We start from the raw sequence: 14,449 nt of genomic DNA on the forward strand, positions 1-14,449 counted from the left end.
TATGTTCCAAATGGTATTCATACAAAATATAACATAAAAATACCATACTAAACATTAATTTGCCCACAATTTTCATAATTCTCTTTTTCTTTTGCTACTGAGCAACTGAAATCTTGGAATAAAAAAAACACGAAATTTGGCTAAAAAGCAGCATAACGCGAAAAGTCACTAAATGCAATTTCATAAGAATTTATTAAGGTTGTGTGTGACAACCATTTTCCTCCAACATGCTTGGTTTCCAATTAGCAACAATGTGGCAAATGCTGAGAGATGTGAGATTTCTCAGTGTGAACTCATTTTAAATTCGCCTACGCTGGTGAGAGGGGTCTGAACCACCAGCTAAGGATGCTGAGCTTCATTTGCAACAGATAACAGATTTAATGGCTTATGCTCTTTGACAAATAAGATGCGTTTTTTCAGACCTATTTAGAGATGTCTACACATTTTACATACGCCTGTGCGGCGCTATCCACACTCCTTGCTAAAGCTGTGTAAATATCACAGGCTCTCTGTGAGAGGAAGACATATCAGTGTAAATTATGCATACCATCTTACCAGGGAGAAAAAGCTAGAACGGCACATGCTTTACGCTTCATGCTCATTCCCCATCACAGCCGCTTCTCCCCAATCTGTGGGGCTGTTTTGCTGGCTGAGGGTTGAGATATGCTTCTGCGCAACATATCTGGGGGCTTTTATAAATTATTCTGCTGTCAATCAAAAGTAGAAATTAGAACTTAACTAGAAACCTCTAGACCAGTAAAAGACCAACATCCACCATTTCTTGACGCTCTTGATTATTTTATTTCTTGTCAATCACTGCTGCATGGCGTCACTCCTGAGATTCGTTTTTGTTGACTCTTTGTGTCTGTAATATCGGTTATGCCAAACAATCTCAAAACAATATTTAACTATTTCACAAGGTGGTTACTTTGTATGAATTTGCATGTTTCAGTACAACCTGCTTTGCGCCAGTGACTGTAAAACATAATTGTTTTTTACTCATAATTGAACATTTTGGTAACTAATATCATACAAATTCTTACAAATTAGTAACCTCATAAACAGTTACGCAATCCTGTGAAATCGGTATGTGAGACAATACTGACGGTCATATTTAATTCCCATAAGAATACGAATAAACATGGAGGGAGACGAAGCTAAAGCAATTTCTCCATATGACACTCCATATAATCTTTATTAAAGGGATGGTTCACCTAAAATAAAAAAAATCTACTTTTCTGCAGAACACAAGAGAAGATATTTTGAGAAACGTCTCAGTGGTTTTGTGTCTACAGATGTTACCAATGTTATTTGGTTACCAACGTTCCTTAAAATATATTTTTGGTCTTCTGCAGAAGAAAGAAAATCATACAGCTTTCATACAACATGAAGGTGAGTAAAAAATAAAATGTTTCTTTTTCTGGGTGAACTATGCCTTTAAGAAGCATTGTCATTCTGTTTTGAATGAAATCATCACCATACCTTCTCCTTATAATAATAATAAATATTTTAAATTATTTTTATTCATATGACAAAGAGCATGTGGTTATCCTTCTGCAAACTTAGTCGCAACAGACTATTCACGATGTAATGCATCCTAATAAACCAAACACAGGACAGTATATCCTCTCCCACTAACTAGATGGATGGGTGGATTGACAGGGGGATGGATGGATGGTGGCGTAAAAAGGGTGTTTACTCCTCCCTCCACCCCTGCTCTCGGAAGGACAGATACTAAGTGCTTGTGGATTTTATGTTTACTGTGTTTTATAAGGCAGATTCAGGAGCCAAGAGCTGTAAAATGTTGTGAGAGGGAGGAGAAAGAGGACAGGGGGTGGAGGCAATGTTATTGTAAATCCAATCTTTATTGAGAACGACAGACAAACAGTCGTGCTCGCTCCAGCCCACCTCACCCCATCGCTACTGATTGATTTAGACCTCAGCAAGTTTTAAACGAGATATATTTGTTTGTTTTTGCTCATTTCTAATGCTATACGACTCTGACCTTGCTTATAATGTACTGTATCTATATTCTGATATTCAATCTGTAAAATACACAGTACAATATACTGATGCCAGTGAGTTTCTGTTGGTTTCCTGTTTTTCCCCTACCTAAACATCTTATCTTACTATTGCCCCCTAAACATTTCTAAAGAAAATATACAGTAGCTGCGACATCCCACAGTGCTTTACCATAAATAATAACAATACAGAAAAGCAACACACAAAGAAATACAGACGTTTCCACCAAATGCGATGAATAATGTAAATGCAATCTCGAAAGTAAGAATGAAGAAACTTAGTGAAAGTGAAGTGAGAATCGGACCGGCAACCTTCTGGTCACGAGTCCGACTCTCTAACCATTAGGCCAAGACTGCCCCAAATAGTGACTATTTTACTAGGGATAGTTCATCTAAAAATGAAAATTCTGTCATCATTTATCCTCAGGTTGTTCCAAACCTGTATAAATTTCTTTGTTCTGCTAAACACAAAAGAAGATATTTGAAAGAATGTCAGTAACCAAACAGATCTCATCCCCCATTTACTGCCATAGTGGGGAAAATAAATACTATAGGAGTCCATGGGGGATGAGATACAGTATGTTTGGTTCCAAGCATTCCTCCAAATATATTTCTCTGTGTTCAGCAGAACAAACAATTTTTTACAGGTTTGGAACAACTGAGAGTGAGTAAATGAGGACAGAATTTTCATTTTTGGGTGAACTATTCCTTTAATACATCATACAATCTGATGTAATTGTATAATGTTAGTACATTATTACATTTATGCATTTGGCAGACGCTTTTATCCAAAGCGACTTGCATTGCATGATACTATACATTTGTTTCTGAGGACGTGCAATCCGTGGGATCAAACCCATGACCTTGGCGTTGCTAGCGCCATGCTCTAACCACTGAGCTACAGGAAAGCTTTTTATAATCAATTAATATTTGTAGGGCGAGTAGTTAAAGGTAAGAATCATCACTTTACAATAAGGTTGTATTTGTTAACATTAGTAAATGCATTAACTAACATGAACAATGAGCAATAGTTTTTGAGCATGTATTAATCTTCGTTAATGTTAATGTCAATACTATTGTTCATGTTATTTCATGATGCCAGTGACAACTTTTGATTAAAAAAATAATAAGTTAATGCTGAAATAAACAAAATAAGATAAATAAATGCTGAAGAAGGAATGTACATTGTTAGATCATGTTAGCTAATGTTAACCAAGTCAATGAGTACAGCCGTTGTTCGGTTACCAACATTCTTCAAATTCACAATATCTTCTTTTGAGTTCTGCAGAAGAAAGAAGGCCATACTCGTTTGAAATGACAAGAGTGTGAGTAAATAAAGACAGAAGTGACATCAAACTGGAGAGAAATTACACCCAAGTGTAAATCATTATTATAAGCTTACCTGTACATATTTTAATAAATGGCAGATAAAACAGTACTCACTCTCAACTTGCTCAACCAAAAAGTTACGAATTGCCGTTTTAAAGCATGTGTTCGTGATCGCTTGAGAACTTTGGCGAACAACATGCATGGTTAGCAGTCTCGGAAGTCCATTCCAACCTCCAAATTAATGACCTCAGGACAGTCTGTTAATCCTCACGCTTTTACAGAGAGACCTACAGCCAGACGATCAATGTGTCAACTGGGAGAGATGAATCAATGTCCTGTCGCAAAAAAAAACACTCTCTTTCTCTCTATTTTTGATCCTTTGCCATTTCATTTTGCGCCATTGTTCGCATTTTCTCCTACCCGTGAGATTTTTGCTTCGCATGCACCATCTGATCTGAAAAAGTCTCTACACACCTGTTTCAATGAGCCTGAACAATAAGCTCCATTAGGCCGCCCTGCAGTAAACGTAACATCTTGTGGTAATACCTAAAACATTAAACAGCCATTGCTTTGCTTTATTGCAGCTTAGAGGTGATGATGAAGAAAATAAAAAGCTCCGTGCACTTCGAAAAAGCTGTATGAACACGAAAATGTCAATATGCCAAGTAACTACAGTGGACTGAATCTCATAGTGGTGTTATTATTCATTCTGGAAATGTTTACCATAGCTTTCTGATTTGCAATAAATGCACTTTGAAGTTACGGTCCATGGCACATTCCGTCTTATCTCTGTCTTATAAAGAGAGTTTGCAGTGACAGTACGCAGTGTAATCTTATCCTTGGCTTGTTTCCATGTATGGATGCTGTTGAAAAAAGTGCAAATGTTGTTTTTTGTACAGTAAGACACTTTGTTCTGCACCTGCTGAGAACACGATGTGTGAACACACGATGTGTACTTTCAGGTGTTTCTACGCAGACAGTAGCTCTACCTCCACCTAGTGATACATGATCTCTTGGTGAGGACAATTTCTGCTCTAAGATTCGATACTTTTAAATGGGGTTGAATAAAAAGAGCGGCGAAGAGGAGATTTTTATTTTGTCTTATTGAATGCACACGCTCCCTAAACTCAAATGGACATCCTCTGTTCCGCAGTCCGATGAGGTCAAAGGTTCACTGCTTTAATATGTAGGTCAGGTCTGTTCATGTAGACAGAACAAGGCCCCAAGCAAGATTGAGATCAAATATGCCAAAACTCCCCCCTGCACAATGTGAATTTTCAAACAAAAAAGTAGATTATAATGGATCACGTATAATAAAAAATAAAAAACAACCAGGAGTCTTTGTACAAAAAACTCTTAACAATAAACTGCTGAATCAGTGCTTGACGTTTATGATGTATAACCAGCGTTCTTGGGAAACAATAAAATATCTCCTGGCAGACAAACCCAAGCAGGTAAATGTAGACTATGGATTTTTCTGCACACTGACTCTCACCTGCGTTGGCAATAGCATCTATCTCCAGTTTTGTGATGTCACCACTGAAGAGGGATATTTTCATATTCAGCTTTTCGTTGGCCTTGTAAAGAGGCTTACAAGAGGAGTTACCTAAGACATTTAAACAGTTCATTTATTTGACCAAAAAACTATTTATAATATCAGCGATATTAACATATATCCAAACAATATAACCCAAATAATAACATCAAGTCATGCTTCAAACACTTACTGGACTCCAAACTAGCTCAAACTGTTGTTAAACAAACATTTTTCATTTAGTAGAATAATTCAGAACAAAACTACAATTGTACATAATGGGGTGGTTTCCCGTACAGGGTTTAAAACTAGTCCTAGACTACAGTAAATGTTAGAGCTGTCTAAACTGAAAACAACTCGCATTGCCATATCCTAAAATACACCAGTGCCATTGTTTTGTCTCAAAATGCACACAAGTGATGTTTTTTGTATGCCATCTTTGTAAAAACGACTTAAATGTCCTTATATAACTAAGGCCTAGTCCTGATTTAAGATAATCCCTGTGCGGGAAACCACCTCAATAAGTATTTTCAGTGTGTTTAGTTCACCTGTCGATTTCCAAATAGGAATGTTCTCCAGAGGAATAAAGCCAACCCTGTACATTGTCCTCCTTGTCTCTGTATCCATGGAGCAAAGCTTATCTATCAAAGACAAACAGTAAATAAATCATAATAAATTATAATTAACTATTTATTAATAATAAATAATGTAGTGCTTGCTTTATGGTATATAGTTTTACTGTACAATTAAATTATGTACTTCATGTACAGTGTATATAGTGCTACAATTAAATGATATAGTGTTTGTTTGCTATAGTGTATATAGTGCTAGTGTATATAGTATATAATGTTTGCTAGTGTTTACAGAATATAGTGCTTGATATAATAGTTCAAAGTGCTTCCTATAGTGTATACAGTATATAGTACTTGCTATAGTGTACAGTATATGTTTGCTATAGTGTTTACAGTATATAGTGTTTGATATAATATATACAGTTCAAAGTGCTTCCTAGTGTATACAGTATATAGCTAATGCTTACTATAGTGTGTACAGTTTATAGTACTTGCTACAATGCATACAGTATATAGTGCTTGCTGTAGTGTATGCAGTGTCACAACTAAATTACATGTTTGCTATAGTGTATAGTACAATCTAGTGCTACAAATAAATTATATAGTGCTTACTATTGTGTAAATAGTGCCACGGTTAAATAATAGTGCTTCAATAGGTTTATAGTGCTTGCTATAGTGTATATAGTGCTAAACTACATGTTTGCTATATTACAAATGAATTATATAGTACGTGATATAGTGTAGTGCTACAGTTGATTGTTTACAGTTAATTTTATAGAGAGCTACAACTAAATTATATAGAAATGATATTGTTTCAGCCAGATATGTGTTGGTGATTTGATGTACTCTCTGAGCACATCTTGAAACTCACTCTTTGCCTCTCTCCAGTCAGTGGTGTCAGAATCGAGGTTGAGGTCGGACCGCGCGTTCATGGCGTGGAGCGTGCTCGTGCGTAGAGTCGCTATCACCGCAGCCGTTACCCCCACAGCGCCGAGGCCAATCTTAACAGCCCTTCCACTCTGACTGTGGAGTGACTTTGAGGTTGTTGAAACCTTCTCCCACCTCTCAGCTTTATGTACGACCCCCTGAGGACGCAGTACTTTGATACTTGCGGACTGTTTACCTGCCGTGTGAAAGGAGCGCTCGGTTAAGCCATGTGCGAATTTGCTGAGGAATTTTACATTATTAGATATTAATCCGCCGCTATTTGAGAGTGTAACGAGAGAAGCAAGTTTTGACATCTGAAACGCCATAGCCTTGTGTGTCTTGTCAGCTGTCGAAATATGAATTTTAAGCTCGAACGAACCTTTGTTTTAAACTACAGTCAGCTATAATAAACGGTACTCAAGTTTTGAAGACAATATTAGTGATATCGAAAGTAAATAGTCTGCAACAGTTCATGCAATTTGGACCGTACCAATATATAGGGGTCCGTGAGTTGAATTCTTATAAAAAGCGGGTTTGGTTATTTAGACTGTTCCGGGTAACATCGTGCATACTGTAGTGACATCTAGCGGCAGTAACGAGGAAGTGCAGCGCTTTTGTCTACTTGCTCTAGTCGGGTCTATTTTTGGTTTTTAAGGTTGTTAAAAAAAATTAAACAGCAAAATGTTTGGTTCTGCAGGTTCTGTAACTGCTTATCGTATATATTTTCATGTTTTAACCAATTTATCCATTATGTAGCTTTTTTTGCCGTTCACTTAAACAGTCTGCTGTGGCAAATATTTGTTAAATTCAAGCATTGTATATTTAATTATAGAAATTTTAGTGGCTGAAATGTCGTTCAACCAGTTATTTACATACTCTTTTAACAATTTATTTGGTGGTGTTGCCCTTTTTTTTTTAAATACATCTTTTTAAACTTTTCATCTCTTTTATACAATTCTTTGGGGGTGTCATAGGTTTGAGTGGCACCATCTTAAACTGTGATAACACAAAAACACATTTCCTGATTCAGTTGTCTCTGTGAGACTTTCATGGCCATATAACAGTCTGAAGTAGCTGTGTAAGAGCACACCCAATGAAAAGAAACATGGCCATACACAGTTCCGTTACACGGAAGTTGAGAAAAGAGGAACATCCTTTTTTTGTCAGCTCTGACATACCACGAAAAACCACAACTGAGTTTTACATACTGCAGCAGAGACATCTTGTGCGTATAAGTGTGTATGAGTAGGCCTATATGTTCGGGTAACCAATAAACATTGACAATACGGACAGGTGGCAGTTTCAACAAATCCAGAGTAAAGGTAACAAAATTAATTGACTTTGAGATATATATTTATTAAGAAATATAAATAGTAAAGTGTAATTCACATCATAATGCAGCCAGCGTTGAACATTTTTCTGTCTTGGTAGCCGTGACCGTTAACTCTGGCATTTATATTTTAAGGTGATGAATGTCAACCTAAAAGTTTATTTTGTTAAGATATAATATCTTAATGTTATTATGCATGTTTCCATAGCATTCCATATTTCATATAATGTTATAGCATTGTGTGTCTGTATGTAAACTTTATTTCACAATTTAAAGGTCAAACATTTATGCTACAGATTAAAAAGATAGACATGAAGATATCTATCACACGTGTTTGATGCATGATGCTTGGCCTATTTCAGTTTACATACATGCAATGAGCTAAATAAAAAAAAACTTCACCCACACACAGACACGCACCAACACACCCAAATACATAGCGGTCGATTAGATGCTACCAAAAGAGGAACTGTGGTTCCATGTGATTTGTGTATAAACGGGAAGTATTTCCCATGGTGAACTTGACTAGGAGTCCAACAGCATGATCGTGCTCACAGGGTAGATGAAGCAAACATACAGTACAAGAGTACTGGTGATGTGTGTTCATGCTAATCATGTGATTATCATAATGCTTTTGACTTTGTTTGTTTGTCCATCCTTAGTACTCTCGATATTCTCTTACATAACAAGACTCCAATAGCATTTGTATATTAAAATTTGTCATTTCTATCATTTGCAGAATGGCAACGTGGGACCTATCAGTCACTGTGGAGGATCTTGGTCCTGATGCTCCGCCCCTCAAAGTCAGCGTGACCTCTGACTTGCACATTGGTGGAGTTTTTCTTAAAGTAGTAGAGAAAACCCGTGAGTTACACTTTAGATAAAGGTCACCCTGTGTTTGAGATATTTTACAGACAAGTTATTCAGTTCTTCATAGGTTTAAGAAGTTGTAATTTCAGCAGCAATGTTATGCAGGTTTCTTTAATCGTCATTGAGATATTCCTGTGCCCACATGTGTAGAGCTGAAGAAGGACTGGTCCGATCACGCCCTGTGGTGGGAGCAGAAGCAGCAGTGGCTGCTCCGGACGAACTGGACGCTGGATAAATGTGGGGTGCACGCAGATGCTCGCCTCATTTTCACCCAACAACACAAGCCAGTTCGGCTGGGCCTGCCGAATGGGGCGACGCTGAAAATGCGGGCGTGTTTTTCCAGTCCTGTGTTTCGGACTGTAATGGGAATCTGCAGAATTCTTAGTAAGTCAGCTCTGAGGATAATTCATTTAGGATAAAAACGGTCCCGGCAAAACTATCTTGAGCTGGCATGTGTTGAACTTCTCATTTATCGTGTAAGTAGGTGTCATGTTTAAAAATCTTTTATCTCATATGAATCGCTTTCAGATATTCGTCGGCCAGAGGAGCTCTCCTTGCTCCGTCCTGTTGAAGAAAAAAAGAAAAAGAAAGATAAAGATTCCTTAGAAGAGGTGTATGACATTACGCATCTGCCTCTATCCACAGGTGCACAAAATGACGCATACAAGAACTTACAGTACAACTATATATATCAAATACAAAAAATAACCTACTGAAGCAGTGATATTTATTCATCAGTTTAAAAAATAAAGTAGTTTAAATCTGGACTGTATGTGGACACAGGTTCTGGTCAGATTCTGTGTAACGGAATGCCGGCCCATTTTGCTGAATCTCCAAAAACTGAGGACGCATATAAAATGCTGTCTGTTAGTCAACCCTCCCCTCCACCTGAAGCCATGGCGAAAATCTATCGGCCAGCCAGTGTGGTGGACAAAACACACATTCACAGCAGGTACAATTGAGATGCGAGCTTTAAAAATATCTTTCATTGTTTCTTTTTTAATATGAATGCTTTTTCGGTTTCCTCGAGGTGGTTGGATTCATCTCGCTCACTAATGCAGCAGGGAATGAAAGAAAATGACAAACTTTCGATGCGTTTTAAATACTACACTTTCCATGATGTGGATCCCAAGGTATGAGTCTCTTTACAAAGAAGTGTGCGTTGAGTGCTCAACTATAGGACAGAAAACATCACAAATAGTTTCGGAATTGTTTATTTTACATGAAGTCAGTTCTGTTTTCATTGTAGTATGATGCAGTGCGTTTGACGCAGCTGTATGAACAAGCTCGATGGGCTATTCTCCTGGAGGACATAGACTGCACAGAGGAAGAAATGATGCTGTTTGGAGCCCTACAGGTAACACCTTAGAGAAACATTTTATGGACTAAAAACTATAGATCCTAATGGAGAAAAGTGTAATAGCACAACTACTAAATTAGTCAAAAGCATTGCAATAGCATCCAAAGAACATTAACAAAACATGATACTTTCTAATATCTGTCTCTCTAAATTTCTCTTTTTCAGTATCACATAGGAAAACTGTCCTTGTCTCAGGATGCGGTATCTTCCTCTCAAGGGATGGATGACCTGGAGTCTGCCCTGAAATCTTTGGAGGTCAAGATGGTGGGAGAGAGTAACAGCACAGACATGCTGGTGAGAGACCTCTGTTAGTCTGTGGAACGTTTCAATGAATGTAATTAACAGAGAAGAGATGTATAGGGAACATTCAGAGGCGCTTTCTTAAACTAACAGTATTGACTTCTTATTTTCTGCAGGATAACATGACTGCTCCAGAACTGACAGACTATTTGAAAATATTTCGGTAAGGCTCATTTTTGTTATATTGTACTCTTGTCTCGAGTAAATATCTGTGTCATATCTCACTTATTTTTACCCTTTAGGCCTAAGAAACTAACTCTAAAGGGTTACAAGCAGTTCTGGTGCAAATTTCAGAACACATCGATCTGCTATTATAAGAGTAAAGAGGATCGCTATGGAGAGCCAATACAACAACTCGAACTGAAAGGTGCCTCTTACTACTTCACTGGCTAATGCCACAAGTAGACACTGTCTATTTTAAAGGAACAGTTCACCCTTAAATGAAAATTCTGTCTTCATTTACTCACCCTCGAGTTGTTCCAAATCTGTATACATTTCTTTGTTCTGATAAACAGAGAGAAAGATATTCAGAAGAATGCTTGTCACCAAACAGTTCTTGGCCACCATTGACTACCATAGTAGGAAAATTTGCTTTATAAATTTCTTTGTTCTGTTGAACAGAAAAGAAGATATTTTGAAGAATGTAGGAAAGCAAACAGTTCTGGGGCACTTTTGACTACCATTGTCATTTTTCCTACTATGGTAGTCAATGGTGGCCGAGAACTGTTTGGTAACAAGCATTCTCCCAAATGTCTTTCTCTGTGTTCATCAGAACAAAATATATACTGTATAAACAGATTTGAAACAACTTGAGGGTAAATAAACGATGACAGAATTTTTGGGGGGTTAACTGTCCCTTTAAATAGGTTATTATTTGTTTTTATTTTATCTTGTCAAATATCTCTCTTTATAAAAGTCACTAATGACTGTGTCAGTATGAACACTTTGTAAAAAAAGGAGAGGAAAAACTTCAAGATCTTCTAGATTGACCAAACAATGCCATGCAAATAGAATGAACAATTTGCCACAAATCCCCTTGTCTTTTGAAAAGAAGAAAGATTTCTTTAATCCTTTTATAAATGAAAAAAACTCACTGAATTATTTTATTGGAGCCATATTTGCAGTGTGCAACGTGTGCATGCTTTCACACCTTTGTGGTTGGTGAGACCACAGCAGAAACACATGGTAAAATAAATAGTGCATGTGATAAGTTACCGATCTGTGTTTCTGAAGGTTGTGAGGTGGCCCCTGAAGTAAACGTTGCAGGTCAGAAGTTCTGCATCAAACTCCTCATTCCTGCACCAGAAGGCATGAATGAAATCTATCTGCGATGTGAAAATGTAAGCAACCATTAAGGATCTCCATCGTTAAAAATGGGGTTTAAAACTGTCTAATAAAAATCTGCTATAAATTAAGTCTAAATTTATGAATAATTTATTGATTGTTTCTCCACCTCCCTCGACCCAATCAGGAGACGCAGTATTCTCAGTGGATGGCAGCTTGTAAACTGGCCTCCAAAGGCCTGACCCTGTTGGACAGCTCGTATCAAAGTGAAGTGAAGAACATCCAGTCTTTTCTCACCATGCAGCGCTCCAATTCTGCAGCTGCCTCTGCACAAACAGACGAGAGCATCAATACACACAGTCTTGTCTCACCAAGATACCACAAGAAATACAAGCCCAAACAGGTGCAGAGATGATGAAAAATGTTTCCAGATCACTTAGCAATTTCATTTGAGCTCAGTACTGCCATGTTTGTTTCACTTCATTGTACTGTATTGGTTTAGCGTTAAAATAATCTTTGATTTTGAATAATTCTTATGATTAATCCTGATTATCTAGTTAAGAGTTTTGCTTGAAAGATAATCGCCAGAATCTCATTTCTTCTTATTCTCTACAGTTAACCCCTCGTATTCTGGAGGCTTATCAAAATGTTGCCCAGCTTTCCTTGACGTCTGCCATGTTGAAGTTTCTGCAGATCTGGCAAGCTCTGCCTGATTTTGGAATATCCTACTTTATGGTCAGGTGAATAGACTGTGGATTTTAAACAAAAAAACATAGTTATTTGACAATGAATAATATGGAAATGTGGTTTCAGAATATCAACAAATTATTGACACATTCAGTCTAAATTGAAAGGATAGTTCACCCAAATATACAAATTCTGTCATCATTTATTCACCCTCATGTCGTTCAAAACCAAATATGAAGATGATGTTTTGAGAAATGTTTCAGTGGTTTTGTGTCCATACAATGGAAGTCAATGGGGGCCAATGTTGTTTGGTTACCAACGTTATTTCAAAAGATCCTCTTTTGTGTTCTGCAGAAGAAAGAAAGTCCTACATGTCACCCTATGACATAAGGGTGAAAAGATAATGAACCTTTTTAACAAACTTTCATTTTTGGGTGAAAAGAAGCAATGTGAAAACACAACTTCTGCTAGCTGAGATGATGCAGCATTTTATTCCCATCTTTCCTCAGGTTCAAAGGCAGTCGTAAGGATGAAGTTCTGGGCATCGCTAACAACCGTCTGATCCGTATAGATCTGGGAGTTGGAGATGTGGTGAAAACGTGGCGCTATAATAACATGAGACAGTGGAATGTTAATTGGGACATTAAACAGGTAGGTTACAGGAATACGTGATCAATTGAAATATTCTCATACCACCAAATGACACATCTCATGTATTACACTTGCTAGTGTTCAGTACTTAAACATGGCTGTCTTCAAAAGGTGGCCATTGAATTCGACGGAAACATTAACATAGCGTTCAGCTGTGTGAATGCAGACTGTAAGGTTGTGCACGAGTACATCGGAGGATACATCTTCATGTCCACACGTTCTCGGGAGCAAAGTGATACGCTGAATGAAGAGCTGTTCCACAAACTCACTGGAGGTCACGATGCTCTCTGAGCACAAAGGAACAGCTTACAGAGAAAAAAGACTAAAGCCACAATTGGAGGAAACTGATAAGAAGTGTTAGGACGGGACTGCAACAGCACCCTTCATTTTACTTATATACAGTATATACAGTATTAGTTATAAATAATGAGCGTACATTAGGGAGCTATGATTTAAATAGAAAAATTGTGAGTACCTGTAGATGGCAAATGAAACCTGTGTGTTTTTCATGTCATGTATTAACACGTTTTAGTCATTATGGTGCATTGACGTTTCATCAAACTATATACTTGGTGCCTATATACAAAAGGAATGATTTAAAATGTATAATATTCTGAAATAATCTAAATGTAGTTGGTCATAATACATTGAGTGCCTTTCTTAGAAGTCTGTCTGTATTATTACCAGTATTATCTCATTTGTGTAACAGCTCAGGAAACCACAGTATATCATTGGCTACCAGGCAAAGGTTAATTGGTCTGCGCTCTTCAATGCAGAATGTCTTATCGCTGTACAACAGAGTTTCAGTTAACTGTGTTGTACCATTGTCTCTGTCAGTGTTGTTTTTAGATTCAGTCATGCCTGGGAGAGCTTGGTTTTTACTCATTAAGTTAACAAATGTCATCTCTGCAGTGTTTTTCGAATGAGTTTCACAGCATTGCTAATTCTCAATATCCAGAACAGTATAACTGTATAAAAGTCGTTTGATCTTCTCTAAAGGCACAATTTGTTATAACAATTTCACACATTGCAAATACTTAATGCATTTATTAATGCTCCTGGAGGTCATTGTCCTGCAGAGTTTGATCAAATGCATCTGTCTGTAATTTTAAAGATATCTTGAAGACCTTAGTTAGATGACTTAGGTGTGTTTTTAAATAGGTTGGAAACGTGTTCACCTCATTTTAACACACTTTTAAACCAAGAAGAGCTATTTGTGAAAATTGACCAGGACAAATTTCATTTACCAGGACAAATGTATGTATTTAGTCGGTCTTGCTGTGTTAAAAACTGCAATAGTATTACGCAGAGTCGTTCAGGAAAAGCCCCTGGTTCTTTCACTTTCGATTTCTCCATATATCAAACAAAACAAGTAACGGTACATATCAAAACAATAATAGCAGTGGAGTATTATCCACCCAAGATGGCGGCGCCACTGCAACATGATGCAACATAGGGCGTGACGTCAGCTTTACGTTCTCTATACATTTTATCAGTATGTGTGTTCTGTTTCCTAGGACCATCAAACCCATGACAGATCAAGACAGCTAAAGGAATACATGCATACTGTCTATTTTAAAGGAT

General features: G+C 37.3%; 2 protein-coding genes across 2 annotated transcripts in view; one reads left to right on the top strand and one right to left on the bottom strand.

The window, feature by feature from the left end:
* The window catches only part of macrod1 (mono-ADP ribosylhydrolase 1), a 50,663-nt gene extending 43,795 nt beyond the window's left edge, over positions 1-6,868 (bottom strand). Inside the window, exons 1-3 of the mRNA XM_057348977.1 lie at positions 6,328-6,868; positions 5,433-5,525; positions 4,846-4,956 (exon numbers count right to left, since the gene is read on the bottom strand). Of these exons, the coding sequence (XP_057204960.1) occupies positions 4,846-4,956; positions 5,433-5,525; positions 6,328-6,709 (586 nt within the window). The 5' untranslated portion in view covers positions 6,710-6,868. The remainder of the gene's footprint in view (positions 1-4,845; positions 4,957-5,432; positions 5,526-6,327) is intronic.
* A 710-nt stretch (positions 6,869-7,578) lies between these two features.
* Positions 7,579-13,934, top strand: fermt3b (FERM domain containing kindlin 3b). The gene is made up of 15 exons (XM_057349478.1): positions 7,579-7,705; positions 8,453-8,577; positions 8,734-8,967; positions 9,112-9,228; positions 9,367-9,535; positions 9,614-9,716; positions 9,833-9,940; positions 10,109-10,237; positions 10,360-10,406; positions 10,486-10,610; positions 11,477-11,583; positions 11,715-11,930; positions 12,143-12,267; positions 12,724-12,865; positions 12,977-13,934. The coding sequence occupies exons 2-15, from the start codon at positions 8,454-8,456 to the stop codon at positions 13,154-13,156; spliced, it is 1,926 nt and encodes a 641-aa protein (XP_057205461.1). The 5' UTR covers positions 7,579-7,705; position 8,453; the 3' UTR covers positions 13,157-13,934.
* The last annotated feature ends 515 nt before the right edge of the window (positions 13,935-14,449 follow it).

Source organism: Triplophysa rosa, linkage group LG13 (genome assembly GCF_024868665.1).
Source record: "Triplophysa rosa linkage group LG13, Trosa_1v2, whole genome shotgun sequence".
Lineage (NCBI taxonomy): Eukaryota > Metazoa > Chordata > Actinopteri > Cypriniformes > Nemacheilidae > Triplophysa > Triplophysa rosa.

Coding starts and splice junctions, on each gene's coding strand:
- fermt3b (XM_057349478.1), top strand. CDS start 8,454: ATGGCAACGTGGGACCTATCAGTCACTGTGGAGGATCTTGGTCCTGAT. Junction 9,536..9,613: donor AAAACACACATTCACAGCAG/GTACAATTGAGA, acceptor GGTTTCCTCGAG/GTGGTTGGATTCATCTCGCT. Junction 10,611..11,476: donor ACAACAACTCGAACTGAAAG/GTGCCTCTTACT, acceptor GTGTTTCTGAAG/GTTGTGAGGTGGCCCCTGAA.